This window comes from Schistocerca piceifrons, chromosome 2, assembly GCF_021461385.2.
Source record: "Schistocerca piceifrons isolate TAMUIC-IGC-003096 chromosome 2, iqSchPice1.1, whole genome shotgun sequence".
Classification (NCBI taxonomy): domain Eukaryota; kingdom Metazoa; phylum Arthropoda; class Insecta; order Orthoptera; family Acrididae; genus Schistocerca; species Schistocerca piceifrons.
Window position 1 is genome coordinate 1094354155 of NC_060139.1, and position 17990 is coordinate 1094372144.

The following is a 17990-nucleotide window of genomic DNA, read 5'->3' on the forward strand; positions in this document are numbered from 1 at the left end:
TCTAAAGGAAATGGGCTGTGTCCTTTCTCAGAAGTTGTCCCTTCTACAGTGTTATTTTCATATTAAATCCATCCTCTTTTGCCATTAAATTATATATTAGTTGTTCCTCACTTGTACTGTCTTATCGAGGGTGTTGAAGTGAGCAGCCAAGTCAACCTAGAGCGCGAGATTTGCAGTCCATTCCGGATCTTCTAACGTTGGTTCTTGCTTTCCTTTTCCTTTATAATCTGATCAACAGCGGGTCATTACTCGAAAAATAGTTCCCGGCATGCCCCTCGACTTAAACAACTGGTGATAACCTCTTTTAAATCCATCGTCGAAAAGCATTTAGACTAGAGGTTCCCAAACTTTTGTTTGTCACGCTCCCATTCTGCCGAAAAGAAAACTTCCGTGCCCCCCCCGTAAAAAAAAAGAGATTTTTATTAATTATGAAGAAACTACTGAAAAATTTGTGATGGTGACGTCATGTAACATGATGGGCTGTTAATGCATCGAGTCACAGTAATTACGTCATCAGTCTAGTCTAGTGATTATAAGCCACTCCTAATGTAAAGAAAGTCCTTGGTACACAAGGAAAAATATTTGTGACCTTTGCAGATTAGTGGATGCGGACCATTATTTTAAGTTGAGTGTACTCATTACTTTCACTCATTATCAAAAATAGTCATTCAGTCACGGTGTTAACGAACATCACTGATTTTTACGCCTATAGCGGTCCCCATTGTCATTGCGCATAGGTTGGCATTTATGTCAACGACGACAGTTACCGAACGGCGACAAAGGCCCAGTTCCCAGAACCAGACAAAAAATAAAGAATAAGTTTTACAAAATAATTTTGGAGACTACACAGAACTTTAAAAAAATGAATAAAACAATTTCCTTACCTTGATTACATTCCCTTACTGCACACCAGTTCTTCACCAGTATACGATTTTAGGGCTACTCTTCGCTTGCCATATCTAGGATAAACTTTCGCTGTGTCATCATCCAGAAGAAATACTATTATTAGTTGAAATAACATACCACACGTAACACCATAATCCATAAGGATCACACGCAGTATTTATATTTAAATCAGATTAACTATGTTTATTTTATACTGTTTCTTCGAAATATTTTTTTTGCAATTTTACAGTATTACCTACATGTAAGGATAGTTAGGAGGAAAATAACAAGTTCTCTTATAATGTGACGTATTTATTATAAAAATATTATTTCCACACACATATGGCAAGAAACAAACAAATAAATCAATGTGAAGGATGAGCTTGCATTTTTTTAACAAGATTTTGAATTCTTGGCTGAATAGTAGAAACTGCGCAACGTAAATCATTGGCAATACTGAGTTTGCTTGTAAGATTATTTTTTATCGCCACTACCGCTGAAAATGCTCTTTCGCACAAATAAGTGCTTGAAAAAGGTAAGTACAGTTTGAGTGCTTGTTCCGCTGTGCTGGAATACACTGTGAGATATTTCACCCAAAACAAAGGCTTATCCATCTTCTCAAAGTCGTATTTCGCTGCAGAATCATTTTTAATTTCTAAGACTTCCTCTTGTAGTCTGTCTGGCAACACATCCACGTCAACGTGAAATGGATCCGTCGCTAACCAATAATAAATTTTATCATCACAACTGTTAGGGAAGTATCGTTCGAATTCATCAATGAGTTGCTGCAAATGGTTCGATATTTTACTCTTAGTATCAGTATCCTTAAAATCGTTTTGAAATCGGGCTTCTTCCAGGATTCCAAACAATCTGGGAAAGCAGGAATAATTGCAGGCTAAAATTTTACGTTTCCATAGTTGCAACTTATCAGTAAACGCTTTGATGGCATCCCGATGAAAAACTATGTTTGACTATCCACCTTGTAATTTCAAATTCAATGTGTTTAAAGATTCGAAAATATCTGACAGATAAGCCAATGCAACATGAATACCGGGATTTCTAAATTCCACATACAATTCAGTTTGTTTGTTATTTTCCAAAAACTGCATCACTTCGTCTCGAAGTTCAAATAATCTTCCTAGCATATTTCGTTTTGAGAACCAGCGTACTTCTGTATGAAATAAAAGTGTTTTATACTCTGCTCCCAAGTCTTCACAAAGAGCCATAAATAACCTGGAATTTAACGCACTCTTTTTAATACGATTCACGATTTTGATGCACAGTTTCGAGACATCATTGAGTTCCTTTGGAAGTGTCTTAGCTGCCAGTGCTTGACGGTGTATTACACAGTGGATAGCAGTAACACTATGGTTTTTTTCTCTGGCCATCTGCACGAATCCTGGGCGACATCCAAGCATTGATGGGGCGCCGTCTGTGCACACGCCTATCAGTTTCTGCCATGATAACTCATTTTTACAAAATAATTCAGAGACGGCTGCCATTATATGAATTGCTTTTGAAGTTTTCTTTAACTCTGTAGAAAACAGCAACTCTTCTTTAATTGCTTCATTTTCTATATAGCGAACGAAAACTAGCAGTTGGCAACAATTCGCAACGTCGGTACTCTCGTCTAACTGTATTGCGAAAAGCTGCGATTGTTCGACGGCCATAACTAATTGATTTTCTATGTCTTCGGCCATATCATCAATCCGACGCTTCGCAGTATTGTCAGAGAGCGGTATTTGTGAAAGTTTTTGTTTACTTTCTGACCCAAGAACAATATCAGCAGCTTTCGACAAACAGGGTTTGACTAGTGTCTCTCCGATAATATGACTTTTCTTGGTCCTTGAAATAAGTAGCAATAACTCATACGAGGCTTCCAGTACCTTTTCTGATGCCTGAGCGAAGGATCCAGCAGTGTCCAACTTTACTCGTTTCAAATTATCACATTTTGCAGCAAAAAATTCCTTTGGCTTCTCTTTCAATGCACCATGCTTTGCCCACAAATGGCGTTCCAGACGAGAAGGTCTCATGGAATCATTGCTCAACACCTCATAGCAAATGAAACATTGCGGCTGGTCAACACCATTATTTTGTATAGAAGCAAAACCGTATTTGATATAATCATCACTATATTTACGTTTTTTCACGACGCTCATGGTGAAGTAAAAAGAAAACAAGAAGTTAACAGTATAATTTCGCACTAACACTGATTTTACTGAGGCACAACTGTGAAAGATTCAACGCGATTTTAGCAAAATCCAATACATCAGATGTGTCAACAACTGCAAGCAACCAACTGAAACAAAGAAAAGCTACTGTCTGTCGTCTGTCGGCACCTCAAATGACTGCCTGTGAGGAGTGGGGCGAAGAACGGGGAAACCCAGCCACAGTGCAGGTAGTCAGTGCACTGTCTGTCTGCGACCTGGTAGCTGAGCAGGGCTCTTGCTGGGAGAAACGGGCTTTTCCCGGATTAGGGCGGAAACAGCCTACAGGCACCCTAAGAATTTGCTACCTGTTCTGCGGTGCTGTTCTGAGCAGTGTAGCCTGGGGTTTTATGCGAAAATCGTTTTCGTGCCCCTATCTTTAGTTACTTATAAACGAAACGTTATAAGTTTTGAGATAACATCAATGAATTGGTTGTCAAATTTCACAGTAATTAAGTAAGGTCATGGATACACCTCACACATCGCTGGAAACTGTGCACAGTGCCAAGCAGTTATCTCTGTACTCGTACCAAAAGAAGCCATTGTCGCACCAAGGAATGTACAATAATTTCAAACGAAATTATGCCTTATTTCAAAAAGGCAGAAGAAAAATAACTGTTTTGTCAGATAAGTAATCTGAACGAAAGAGTTGTAGTACTGACCGTTCGAAAAAAAAAATAGCCTCACTAATGGACTTCATTGTCTACCTAGTTGGGTTATGTTTCATTGTTAGCACTCACGACAATGTTTCCAGATCGGCGTGAAGTACTCTGCTCAGAACGAACACTTGTACTAGTTTCGCATTCACGTCGTGCACATTCTTCTGGTGACAAAGGGCATAACCCTGACGTCCAAATTACGAACCCGCCAGTTCATTTGAAGCGTATACAGTCTGTTAAAGTCACTGTAATCTCACCACATGGGGATCCGCGGGTTGACAGGGTAATAAATCGGCATTTTTGCAGTTATGCAGTATAAGTGATTATTACTCTGATGAACGTAGCCTACTACGGCTAAATGTTATAACATGATTACGTTCAGTTCATGTGTACAAATGTATGGAATAGTTAATACCTGACTTTTCTCTTTTACAATTGTCAGAAGTAAGTGTTTACAAATCTGATATATTAGAATTAACGCATATCGCCTTCGTAATTTTGAGAGTTTCTGTGTGTGACATTCTAAACATGATCTTCAATATCTGTATGTTCTAGGATAGGTTATTGAGATAGGATTGCGGGAAGTGGGACGCCAAACAATCGCATTTAGCACCATAATCTATCATTAATACCTGCACATTCATTTTTATTGAAATATCGATATTAAAAAGAAATATTAGGTTTATACTGCTAACTCCACCCGCGCCCCCCTTGCAACATCATCACGCCCCGCCCCCCCCCCACCCCCCCAGGGGGGCGCGCCCCCCAGTGTGGGAACCTCTGATTTAGACTGCCCCAAGTTGTCCAGAGTCTCTGTTACATTCGATTTAGGATATGCTGTCGGTGATAGTTACTGCGTTCAGATGTCTCTAGTGACAGCGAAACCTATTCTCTGTTGTACCGTCTAATGAATTTTTGGAGAATAAATAAAACGTCGCCGTAGTAAATAACTTCTCCATACCGTTCCTACAGTTCCGTAAGAAATTGTTTACCTTCACCATGTAATAACCCATGTGACTTAGATAACTAATTATTCGGATCATCAATTTAATGACGTCCACCATTGCTGAAAATTTAGCACAATGTGCTTTTTGATGTGCAAAACAACGAATTCCGTGCAAACTGTCTGTTGAACGTTTTAGGTTTTTGTACAAGAATGCTTCGAGCCGAGTTTGTGCCACTCTCGTCGCTGGCAATGAGAGTAGCATGTTTCAGTACAGGCCAACGGCTTCAGTTGTCTCTTCAACTGTTTTCAGCAATTCGATTCCTCTCCTTGTGTCCTACATTGGAACCAGATCTAATGTTCTTCTGCCACGTGCTAACTGCTGTCGACGTCACCAATATGAATTGCGCCGTGTCCGAAATGTCGATCGAAACGTCCAAAGGAATGGAAAATACAACGAAGTTACTGGCGTTGTCAGTTAACTGCCTGTAGACACCCGCTGCCATGACACGTACGCGGCGAATTATTGTCTGTCGCGAAAAACTAAGTTCGGAAAAACTCTATACCTTCAGTAGCGTCACGAGTTCTGCTCTTCCAAAAATGTACTCTTTGATGAACTCGCCATCGCTGGAAGGTTTATAAAATCTGGAGACCTTGAGCTCTAATTTGTAGCTTCCTTTTAATGACGGACCGCTTAAGTTTTTTGTCTGCTAAAAATAAGAAGCAGTAGAACAGCTTGTAAACACCCTGGATTTCTACAGGCAATTACGTACAAATGCAAACAGCTCAAACACATTGATTTTCGCCGTGAGATCGACTAACTGTGCAGAGCTGCACCTCTTTAGTTCCGTCAACTTGTTTCCTCTTTTATCACCAACTAAATCTTTAAATTCTTGTGCACTGTGGTGTAATGCTCTCACTCACTCTGTGAATATTTTTTAAAAAACCTCGCAAGCATTTAAAGATCATTAGAGAGGCGCACAGAAGAACATTCAAGGAAGACACATGCTTTGTTATCATTGCACGAGCAAAAATTGAACTTCAGTAGAATTAGAGTCGACTGGTATGTTACAGGAGCTTTAATGACTTGTATTATTTACTTCATATGGATCTATCTCCATATTTCTCGATTATCTGTTAGTCAAGCGACTATCAGGTAGTACAGTAAAAAGTTCTTTTGCAGTTGGTAAATGGTCTGAACAACATAGAAGTTATAACTAGAAGAAAAGGTCAGCTTCATTTTGAATGCTAATCAAAATATTAGTGTATGTCCATGATGTCAGATGTACACTGCTACCTGTGTACAGACCTATACATATCAACTAAACACCTTCCATGCCTGCATGTGCAACACATACTGTACTGTGCATAATCATTACTTTTGAAAGCAGGGTTATGATTGGAATGAACAGACAGGGGAAAGAGGCAGTCTTTGAGGCTTAATCTGTTACCAACGCTTATCTGCAAAGTCGTCCCACAGATTTCTGCCGGTGTCCGTATGGGTGATAGTTCTCATACTGATTTGTACCTGCAAGCATCGAATTGCCATGACCCATTACAAACCATGAGTTTGCTTAAAACACTTCTTCATAGAGCTCATACTGTCTCAGATCTACACAGCTTACCTCAAGAACTCGCCCATCTAAAGACAGTATTCAGCGAAAATGGTTATTCCATCCAGTAGATTAACAGGGCACTAACAGTTAAAACTAAGAAGCTGGAAGTGAATAAAGAGGAGAACATGCCGGAACAATCCTTAGCTTTTCTACCTTTCTTTGCAACACTTCGTTTAAAATAGCAAGAATCCTCCGAAAATTTCAGGTAAAATTGGTTTTCCGCCCACCATCGAAGATTACAGACCTTATGGGATCAGTAAGGACAATCAATTACTACGAAAGGCCGGAATTTACAAGATACCGTGCCAATGTGGTATGGCTTACATAGGTCAAACCGCACGCATCGTGAAAGAACGCTGCACTGAACATCAACGTTACACCCGCCTTTTGTAGCCAAGCAAGTCCGCTATTGCTGAACATTGTACTTCTACTGGACATTCAATGGAGTATGAGAAAACAATGATTTTGTCCACAGCAACGTCTTTCTGGGACTCCATTATTAAAGAATCCGTAGAAATACGATTGGCCGCAAATCCGTTAAACCGTGACAGCGGCTACCAGCTGGACAGTGCAGGGAATCCCATCATCTCCACGATTTGCTCAAAACGAAGACGACAGAGTGCGTCGACGGCCGTGGCAAACAGCAACGCAGAGGGCGACTGAGTTCCGCTATTCCACCAGCGAGGGCGCTGCTGGCGGGCAGTGTGTTTCATCTATCAAATTTTCGACGCATGCGCAGAGTAGTTACAGTACTCTATATATTGCGGAACGGAGGACGTTTTCGCCCTCCCCTCCTGTTCATCTTCTCCAGTTCGCTGATGACACCGCCTTCCTAGCCCACTATCCTACCCTTCAACAGTCCCAACGTAACCTCCAAACCCACCTTGACCAATTCACCACTTGGTGCAACCAGTGGTTCTTCCGTGTTAATCCCTCAAAGACCCAGGCGATCATCATAGGCCACACCACCCGCTCCTTCCGCCTCCGTGATTTCTACCTCACCATTTATGGCCATCCTATCCACCTCACTCCCACCCTCAAATACCTTGGCCTCACACTCGACCGCCACCTCACCTGGAGTCCCCATCTCCTTACCATCCAAAACAAAGCTCACATCCGCCTCCGCCTACTGAAACTCCTGTCCGACCGGACGTGGGGTCTGCATCCTTCCACCATACTTCACACCTACAAATCCATGATCCGCCCCATCCTCTGTTATGGCAGCGTCGCTTGGATTTCCGCCCCTCCCCGGTTCTATAAAGCCCTCCAAATCCTCGAACGCCATGTGCACCGCCTCGCCTTCCGCATCCGCCTTCCGTCCCCCATGCGCATCCTCTACGACCTCATCCCCATCCCCCACCTTCTCCTTTTCCTTGAACACATCCACACACTATATATTGTCCGCCGCCTTGATCCCCCTCACCCCCTGGTGTCTCCCTTCCTCTCCACTCCCAACCAGTTGCCGCGCCTTAACCGTTGTGTCCCTCCCTCTCTCCATCTCCACACCCTCCATCTCCTTTCCCAACACAACTTCCACCATCTACCCCTCCTGGATGATGAGCTTCGCCCTGACATCTACCCTTCCTACCAACTCTAACTCCCTCTTCCTGCCTCCTCCTCAGGGCTCCCTCTGCTCCCCCTCCCTCCTCCTTAGCGACTTCCCCCTTCTACTACCACTCCCTCTCTTGTGCCTCCTTTCAGTGTCTCTGCGCTCCCTCCTGCACTGTCTTCCCTTTTCCTCTCCCGCCCCACATGTCTCCTGCCTCTTCGTGAACCCACGGTTGCCCCTCCTCTCTTCATCCCGCCGCTTCCCCAGCTGCTCCATGCTCTCCCCTCCTTTTCCATCCTCTCTGACCTTTCCCTCGGCAGGTCCCACCTGGTAGTTTTGTTCTTCGTCGTGTGAGCTCCAAGTGGGTTTTAAGTGTGTTGTTTCGGAGTGTTTTTAATAGTGTGGCCAACTTTTAACCTGTGCATGTGCATTCAGTGTCTTCTCTGTGTTTTTTAACTTTCTGGTGACTTTTTTAACCGTCCCCCATGAACGTCTCCATGTCAGTGTATTTTTACTTCCATTTTCTCCCCTTACTCTGTTTTATGTTCTGCCACGGCTCACCTGAAGATGACTAGCAGGTGCCCAGCTGAAATATCGTGTGAAGTATTGAACGACGACCGGCTGCAAGCCCGAAATTTGTTTGAACAGTCAATTCGCCGTGAAAATTTTAAAATTCACAAGAATGATGGTACTTACACATCTACCTGGATGCAGTCTCTGCTGGTGTCTCGAATGCGAGATATTAAATTGTTATTAACAAATAGATCCTGAGTGCCATTACTTAACATAATTCGTTATTAACAAATAGACATAGACTGATTCTGTCTGCATGCTGCATAGATCCAGAGTCAATCACACCCACTCAAGAGCCAGGTGTAAAACTACAGAAAAATTTCACAATGTTTAGAAAAACTTTGTGATTAGGGAAAATACGTAAAAAGTAAAAAATATGGATAAATACGTAAAACTTGGGACGAATGAGACTAATTACTTCTCTGTAAGGGTGCAGTCTCTGCTGATGCCTTGAAATACGTAGTATTAATTTGTTATTCAAGTGCGTAACCTAACACTGGAAGCCCTCATCAGTGACCTTGAGGCAAGAAACCAGTTAAGACCGGAATTTGGGTTGAACGGGCACTGGTTATCTGCTTCTCAGGCTCCCCCCCCCCCTCCCTCACCCCCCCCCCCCCCGAATCCTAGCAAATGGGGAGTGCTCTGACACTAACGGCTGGGACGATAATCGTTGCGTGACTGCTGGCGGGATTTTCTCTAGCATTTCCTGTAGTAGTTCACAGAGAAAAATTTTCCCCACCGAGAGTGTTAAGCAGAAGATACGGCACAATCAGATGACCGTGAACAATACCGGGCTGTGTTGGACAATCATTGGCATGCAGTTGCCAGTAATGCAGTAATGTAAACGACTGACATTTTCAGCAATACCTCAAAAACAATTTTCATCAGGCGGTAATTTCGACACCGTCTCATCACAAGCGTCGAAATCGTGATGGACCCTTAGTGGGGAAACGAGGAACTTGAGACATTTTTGTCACACGAAAAACAGCGTTTTCTTTTGTTTTCTCTAAACAACCTACAATTTTGTAAACGTTGTTTCTTACACACCGCATACAGTGATAGTTCTGTCCACCAGCATGAGGCTGTACTGTAGTGGTGTGACCGACAAGTATAACCTTGCTGCCGTGCATGACCTGTGCCGTTGTGCTGTGTTGCAGCTGATGAAGGCGTCCTACTCGTACTACACTCTGCTGAGACAACTGGACAGCAGCTGAGCGACGCGGTCACGAATCTCCGGCTGAAGGAAAGGAGAGGAGCAGCAGCGACAGCACCACCAAAATGCAGGCGGAGCACCCTTCTCACGGTACACCGGCAACAGACGTAGCGCAGCGTCCATCTTGTAGCCGACCTCTCAGATAATCACAGCTCATTCTAACATCCTCAGACAGCGTCCACTGAAAGACAGGAAGGATGGCGGAACATGGTAGCACTGGCCCTTCCGTCAGCTGCTCTGAATCTAAAAAATGGATTTCCAAAATAAACGTTACAATGTAGCACTGCGAAGCTTGAAATGCGCCTTTCATTTATATCCGTTGAATTCCAAATCATTAAGACGATGGCCTCACCATCTCTTTAGTAAATAATTCACTCACGAATATATTGTAATGCAAATTAAAATAGGCTAAATTTCTGTTTTCAGATGGGTTAACCCAGTTTAGCACTTCGCAGCTAGCCACCTTCCAATTTGCTTTACCCAGAACTATCAATATCAGATTTCATAATACAATAGTTCATAGTTATTCAACAATGTTTTACATCAACCTTCGTAGTTTAAATAAAATTATGTAAGAAAGATGTTTTTGCTATGTCATACTTGTAGCTACGTTAACTGCTCCTATCCTGAAGAAAACAGTATTATTACTGGTGTAATTCGTAAGCTACTTAGTCACATAACTCATCAGTGCCAGTCATTTTCTGCCATGAGTAGGTTTATTTAGTTTTCTTGCAGCTTTCATATTATCAGTTTTGATCTTGGTTAATAACCATTCTAAAGGCATTCAGATATTACTTTTTACGCATACTGACCAGTAGAATGATGAGTATGGAATAAAATTAAAAAATATAATGTGACGAATCAACTACAATTCTTTGTAAGATGCCTTTCAGACTGGCGACAGTGAAATCTAAGTGGTGTTCTTTCTTAAAGGGGACTTTTATTAGACCGACAATTTCAACTTGTAACATTTTAAAGAATGTTGTATAGGGGACGCATGCTAATAGATCACTCTCGGTATTTTTTCTTCAGTTTGTGAGAATTGTGCTAATGCTATAAATTGTTTAAGAATCTCGCTGTTATAATCACACTACTATTAGAGAATAAAAACCTACGTTGGAAATCTGGGCCATAACCCAGAGGTCCGTGGATCGTAACCACGCTCTGCTACCAGTAATGAACCGTAAAATTACTACTGGTTCCCCAAAGGTTATTAATCACAATTAATGCACAAAATGTAAAGTGGAAGTAGGTGCCATGGAATAACTGGTGAAATTACGCACAATTTTCAGTAACACTCTTTATTCAAATTTGGTGCAAGACTTAACGATATTTAAAAAAACAACAATCATTTAACGAATAAGTCACAATTTACGATAGGAAAAGACTTTTAAATTATTAAATTATTATAAAAAATTTGACGCCAGAAAAAGGCAAGTACAGGCAAGCAATTTAACGTACACAACGCGACGCAGTATAAAATTTCAGGCTCAGCTAAATTACAGGTGAATTTCACTCCATTGATAAACGAATACAATTTGAATATATGGCTTCACTTTTGGGGAGACAAATTTCCCATTTGGTTACAACAGCCGTAGCTACGGCCCCGACAACAACCTCACTCAGGCTCAATAAATGGCGCAGAATCTAACTTGTCTGCAACATATAAAGACAATCCCGTTTACAAAAGTTCTCAAAATAGAAAAACCAAAACGCATGAATCATGCACAAGGGGGGTGGAAAGGGGGGGGGTACTCACAGTTAATAACATCAACATTTCCAAAATATATAAAAAAAATTTACAAATTTCTGCCAGTTAACTTACGGCCAACACACACGCTCGAAAGGTAGGACTTGCGAACCTTTACGACATTCTGCTTTCAAGGCAACAATTTCTACTTGTAACGAAATTGCAAGGCAAGAAAACACTCTAATAACCAACTACCTATATAAAACACATAAGCACGTTGAGTAAGAGCCTTAAAAGTGATTGAATTGGAAAAACACACAACAGTTTTTGCTGACTAGAAACAGTACTAAAAATCCCCTACGACGTACATTAACAACCTTGCTTGATTATAACCAAATATACATAAACACAAATTTATATGAGTCACAGCTTCCAGATGAGCAGGAATTCGTTATGCATTTGACTAGTTCTTACCACGAGGCAAAAGGAATTTTTCTTATTTCTTTGAGTGACTCTAGTAATACTAGTTACGGCAGGCGAGAGAATGGATCAGGTCTTAGTGCCTTGCGTTGTAAACAGTACAGCCATTGGTGCCTTAGACTTTCACAGACATGGCAGAGGCTAATTGTCGAATGAACCCCTATGGAGGCTGGGAGGGGAAGAAGCAATCCGAACCACAGATTTACTCTGATTCCCCCCCCCCCCCTCCTTTCGTCCTCAAAAGGGGACAAACGGACCACCCATTCCAAGATTACCACCTTCCCGCGGGTGGGCAGACGAGAATGAATGGCGGGAAACCCCCAAAATATACGGATGGTATAATTAACAAGAATAAGTAAATTGAATTCAATTGAACTTCATAAAATCTGTTGACAATCAATACTTAACTTCTGGTGCGTTACGACTCCCAGGACTGAACCAACGCAGCACCTCCAAATGCTCTGCCGAGCCGCCCGCTGCCAGCCGTTTCAACGGACGCAGGAAGGCCCGCCGATTTTCAGAACCTCCTCGCCAGCCGACAGCATACGGCCAAACTGTAAATTAGACCTCTCGCGGACCCACGCTCAGAAAGATTCCTTTCGTGACGAGCAGTTAACGCCCCATACCACGGAGCCGCTGCTCGCGTCGCTTACGCAGATGCCGCAGTCTGCCTGCTGTCCCCCTAGCACCGGCAGAGAAGTCGCTTCTTGATGCCCCGACTGCCAACTCTCCCCGAGAGCCCATACAGCCACTTCTTAAACCCACGCAAACAGCCCACTTTTCCCCTTTCCCGCTAGAAGGAGACACCGAAGCCTTCAATTGCGACAACGGCGCCATCGCCAGAAAACCGAGGGCGACTGCTTCACGCTACGCGCTGCGACGCGCTTTTCAAAGCTAACTTGACTACGGCTCAACTATGGCCTATGGTCTAATGTTCCGTCTGTCTTCCTTTTCACCAGGACATCCACGAAAGGAAGTTGACCATTATTCCCTAGTTCAGTTGTGTACTTAATGCTGAGTTGTCTCGAGTTCAGATGGTCAACAGACTCGTGCAGTTTTTCCCGACCATGTGGCCAGATGACAAACGTGCCATCAACGTACCTAAAGAAACAGGTCAGCTTGTAGGCAGCGGTCGTAAGTGCCTCATCCTCGAATCTCTCCATAAACAGATTTGTTACTATCGCAGATAGGGGGTACCCATCGCCACTCTTTCAGTCTGTTCATAAAATTGACTCCACATAGGAAATAGGTCGACGTTAAGATATGCTTGAAAATGTCCAACACAGCTCCACCAAATTTTTCACTGATTAAATCGAGTGTGTCCAGAAGTGACATCCTAGTGAACGGAGACACAACATCGTAGCTGACCATGATGTCTTTGTCAGAGATTCATAAGTTTTTGAGACGTTCCACGAAGTCTGATGAGTTGCAGATGTGGTGGACGCACTTTCCCACATACAGTAATAACATCTTCTTAAAGTGGGTGGCTGTAGGATAGGTGGCTACATCAATATTATTTATGATAGAACGCAATGGTATACCCTCTTTATTGACCTTTTGGCAATCCACATAATCTCGGTGGTACTGGTGCCTTAGCTTTCAGTTGCTTGACAACCTTCTCAGGCCATCCTGTTTCTTTGAGCAGAGCTCTGGTTTTCCTGTCCACTCTATCAGTGGGGTCAGTCTCTAGTGGACTGTAAGCAGGTTCCTCTAACAGCTGACTGATCTGGTCATAGTCGGTCTTCAACAGTACGACAGTAGACTTCCTCTTGTCTGCCGGTGACACCACTACATTTTCATCTTCCGGATAACTCTTGAGGGCAATCCTCTCATCTCTTGAAATGTTTCTTTTGTGTGGTCTTGCTTTGGTGAGCATCCTGTACATTTCTCTCTGAATGTCTTTTGCAACACTTGATTGTAGTGTGTTGACCACTTGCTCCACAGAGCTGATGAAGCTGGAGATTGGCAGGTCTAGGAGTGACTGCAAAGTTGAGGCCCATTCTGGGTACTTTTAAGGTGGCATCTTCTAATGGGCGACCACTCAAATTTACCACCTTGTGAGTATTCTGTGCCTGTTGCACTTTTTAATTCATGTGCTTTGTGTTTAATGCATGGCACCAGCGACAATGACGTACCGTCCATCCTATTCCAGTCCTCTGGTGCTAAGTTGATTGCCAAGTCCAGTTGTAGTCGAAGCAGATCCCTGGAGGTGACGTACAGTCTATGCCGCATAGCCCGCATCTCGTGGTCGTGCGGTAGCCTTCTCGCTTCCCACGCACGGGTTCCCGGGTTCGATTCCCGGAGGGGTCAGGGTTTTCCTCTACCTCGTGATGGCTGGGTGTTGTGTGCTGTCCTTAGGTTAGTTAGGCTTAAGTAGTTCTAAGTTCTAGAGGACTGATGACCATAGATGTTAAGTCCCATAGTGCTCAGAGCCATTTCTATGCAGCATATCACGGATCCTTTCCCTTACCAGGGCCATATTGGCGCGATGCTTCATTCTGTTAGCAGCCTTAGATGTTATATGGTGTTTAATTTTGGTACAAACGGGCACCACATCTTCTTCTCTGCACGTAAGTAGGACACTGAGAGAGCTCACCATCCTCTCTTTGCGCTGTTGTAACTTGTCCAGTAACTTCATCTTCTTGCACATTTCCTCCCCGTAGAGTCTTGCAATGTAATTTCTTATACTTTCCCGGCGATTTTGTGACGTTGTAATACTGTGTTATAAAAACGCACACCACCGGCAGTACACCCGATTCAACGAGATGTCGCACAATCGCCGGGAAAGTCTAAGAAATTACATAGCAATAGATTTATTAGAAAAGTTTCTCTGGTGTTGCCAGGTGCGTCCAAGTAAATAATTTCGCCAATGTTGTTGTCCATCTGGTAAATTAAATGTTGTAAATTTAGTTATGAGTGTCATTGAAGAGTGGTTTGTTGTGAGCAATGTACTGAAGTACTTCATTGATGTTGTCGCTTTTTTCAGCATCTTGTCGTGCTGCTTGCGTCCCAAATGGTACTAAGATACAGTTGTTTATTGCGAAACATCTATCTTATAAGCAAATGAGTGTTTCATTGGAGATAACGTCGTTGAATTCGATGGTCAGTTCAGGATGAGCTTTTCAGATCTGGTGCAATATATTCTCTTGAAGGAATTCCATAGTTATTTTGGATTCGATTGGTTACATGTTGTTAGAATTATGCCGAAAGAGATTCTCTTTTGCACAGCTGAGGCTGTAAGTGATGCTTCTTGTAGTGTTAATCTCCAGTAGTTGTCATTTTACAGTAGTCCTAAGCGCTAGCATGCTTCTCTGTAGGTCTGGCATAGGTAACTGTCAACAGTCTTGAGATCTGCGAAAATTGGAGGTCCCCGTATTTCGTGTAGCAACATACGGAGATTGGAACATTCGGCGTTGTTCGGATGTATGATGCACACTAGGCCTAGCACGCCACTTTCCATGATCTCTGGAAGATTTACTGGAATTCCTTGCTTTCGTCATCAAAATATTTTTCTTGTTGTGTTCCACGTACAATAGGTACGGATGTCGCCATACAGTAATGTTTTGGCAAATGAATCCGTTTGGCACAGTTGGGGGTTTGTCCGTATCTTTGTTGTTCTTTGATTTCTGGCAACGAGGAGTTGCATGTGAATGTTATGAAGAAATAAGTTCACACATATTTTCTTAAGTAGGTCATAGCATCTAGAGTGTATTCTTGAAAGTGTCTCGGACGTCCTTTGTACACTAACATACCACCTTCCCCACCCCCGGTTGTTATGACCTGTCCTTACCACTTGCCACGCATGGAGATATCTGACAGCACTAGATGGCCTGTGAACCCAGGCTCTGCAAGGTAAGAAGATCCCGGATGAAGTCACAATTAGACTTCAGAATAACAGCCATCAGATATGCCCTAAAATATTTCAGTGAGGAAGGGGGGGTAGCCTCTTTTCTAGAACACACAAACAACTATTACCTGTATTAAATCTTTTTATTACAGAAGCTCCATACACATTGGGTTCAAGTGTGTAGTTGGTGGCATTGTAAAATCCTCTATAATTACGAAGATCCTTACAATGGATTCATAAACTGAATGAAATTAATGATGATAAACATGAACACATGACAACATTTCGAAAGCGTTCCTACATGAGAGAACAACCCCTAGCGTAACTTACAATACAATGATCGCAAAAAAAAATTACCCTCCGAAATATTACACTCAGAACACTTCAATATGCCCTATTGTCTATACTATTTTAGCTGGACATTTATGTATGTTTACCAGTACCTTTCTCGACTTTTAAGACCTATCAATACACACACACAATACTTGGCTAGATACAAGGGAATGAGAAGAAAATACATAACACAAGTCCAGTCTTCAATAGAACTGAAGTTCACACGCGAGTTAGTGATTCTCTTACGGAGCGCTTGAGAAACGCGATATTTACTGTGCTTTGCTGGCGGCAGCTGTGGTCAGCAGTGGCGTGTGACGAAGGCGCCGCATGGACACTGTGCAGACACGTAACCCTCAATACTATCCTGGCTTTGACTGTGTTGGCAGTCGGAAACTGCCCTCAGTTTTAATGAGGCGGAAAACTGTATTTTTTCCTAGCTAAACTATTGGCAATGTTCACTCACTCTGGCTTAGTGATGTGTACACCTCTGACCTCTGTAATTCTTCTGCAGAAAAAGCTGACTCGAGTCGAAATCCGTAATCTCCACTCTGGAGATGTAACAAGATTTTCGAACCCCGTGAACGCAATTGTTCACTAGAAAGCTCTTCTAGGCCGACAGAACATGAAGTATTCCGTCTAAGCACGGCCCTGGTCTGAAGAGACCTCCCCATTCTACCCACGGCCCCGCTCTATATATCTTTCTGTCCCCCCCCCCCCCCCCCTGTACCTTGTATTCATCCCCTACCACAATTTGTAGTGGCCAATGCTGATTGCAGTACGACTTGCGTCCTTTCTTGGCCCAATAAAGCTTGAGAAACGTATTGGGGTGGAAACTGACCTATAGCACTCATGTTTCTCTCGTATACTCTCAGACTCCGCCCATACACGAGCTGTCCATGTCACCCTCATGCTCTCCACGCCTTCATCACCTGATAAGCGAGTAATGTTAAAAATCGCTGTGCTTTCCACTCTGGCCCCTGAAAAAAAGAAACACAGCGACAAGATTTTTCGTGCTTGTCAAGGACTTCCCAGTGTGATTCTGAAAGCATTCCTTTCTGCTTCTCTCGACGGCAGGGAACTCCCTGTATCCACTTCAGTTCAAAGTGATTCTGATACTATGTGACTGTTAACATGCAAAGTAGAAAATGGTTGCTAGTATCTAGTTCATGTTGGCCACGTATGAAAGATTACTCTCCGTACTATGCAAATTAGTATCACATTACTTCAAGCAGGGCATGCATGGTGTCAAACTACTCAGCTTGATGAGTAGATTACGTTTCTATATTTAAAATGGTATGTTAAGGGGCAAAATTATACCGCCACCTTACATGTCCTTACCCTTCTGAGTTAATTTTGTGTGGGGATGAATCAATGTTTGTGGCTTTGATTAACATCGCGCAAAATTATGAAAAAAATTATTTTGTAAACATGTAAACATTGAATCCCTGCAAGGGATATATATTGTTCTGCTTTTCAGACTATTCTTATAAAAAAGTACATCAGTAACAGTGGATGTAAATATGTATGGATACATATGTTGTAAATGTTTCAGTTCTAAAATTTTTTTTATAGATGCTCATTCTATTATTCCATACTGAAAATTAGTATTAATTAACTCAACAATTCTCTATTGTTGGTCTTTATCTATCATTTTGAAAATTAATGTTGATAAATACCAAAAATTATGTATGGTTTGAGTTACATTTAATACTTTTCCTTATTAATAATATACCCTAAGTGTGAAGATGGAAATGGTTGAAGATGAGGGAACTTTCTTCAAATAATTACTTGAACTACAATTTCTCATCCAGTCTATATAATTTAAATTATCATTAATTCTCTAATAGTTTAATATTATTATTTGCATGCCATCTAAAATCATGTCAAATTTCTTTTCTCTTGAAGATTATCATAAATTAATATCCTGACTATGGATGTTGTATCTCGAATAGAAACACACAAACACGTGCTACTTTACTTAACCTGTAGAAAAAT

General features: G+C 42.2%; 1 protein-coding gene across 1 annotated transcript in view; it reads left to right on the forward strand.

Annotated features, from left to right (window-relative positions):
• Positions 1 to 9646, forward strand: part of LOC124776155 (odorant receptor Or2-like) — an 81697-nt gene extending 72051 nt beyond the window's left edge. Inside the window, exon 5 of the mRNA XM_047250995.1 lies at positions 9590 to 9646. Within this exon, the coding sequence (XP_047106951.1) occupies positions 9590 to 9646 (57 nt within the window). The remainder of the gene's footprint in view (positions 1 to 9589) is intronic.
• The last annotated feature ends 8344 nt before the right edge of the window (positions 9647 to 17990 follow it).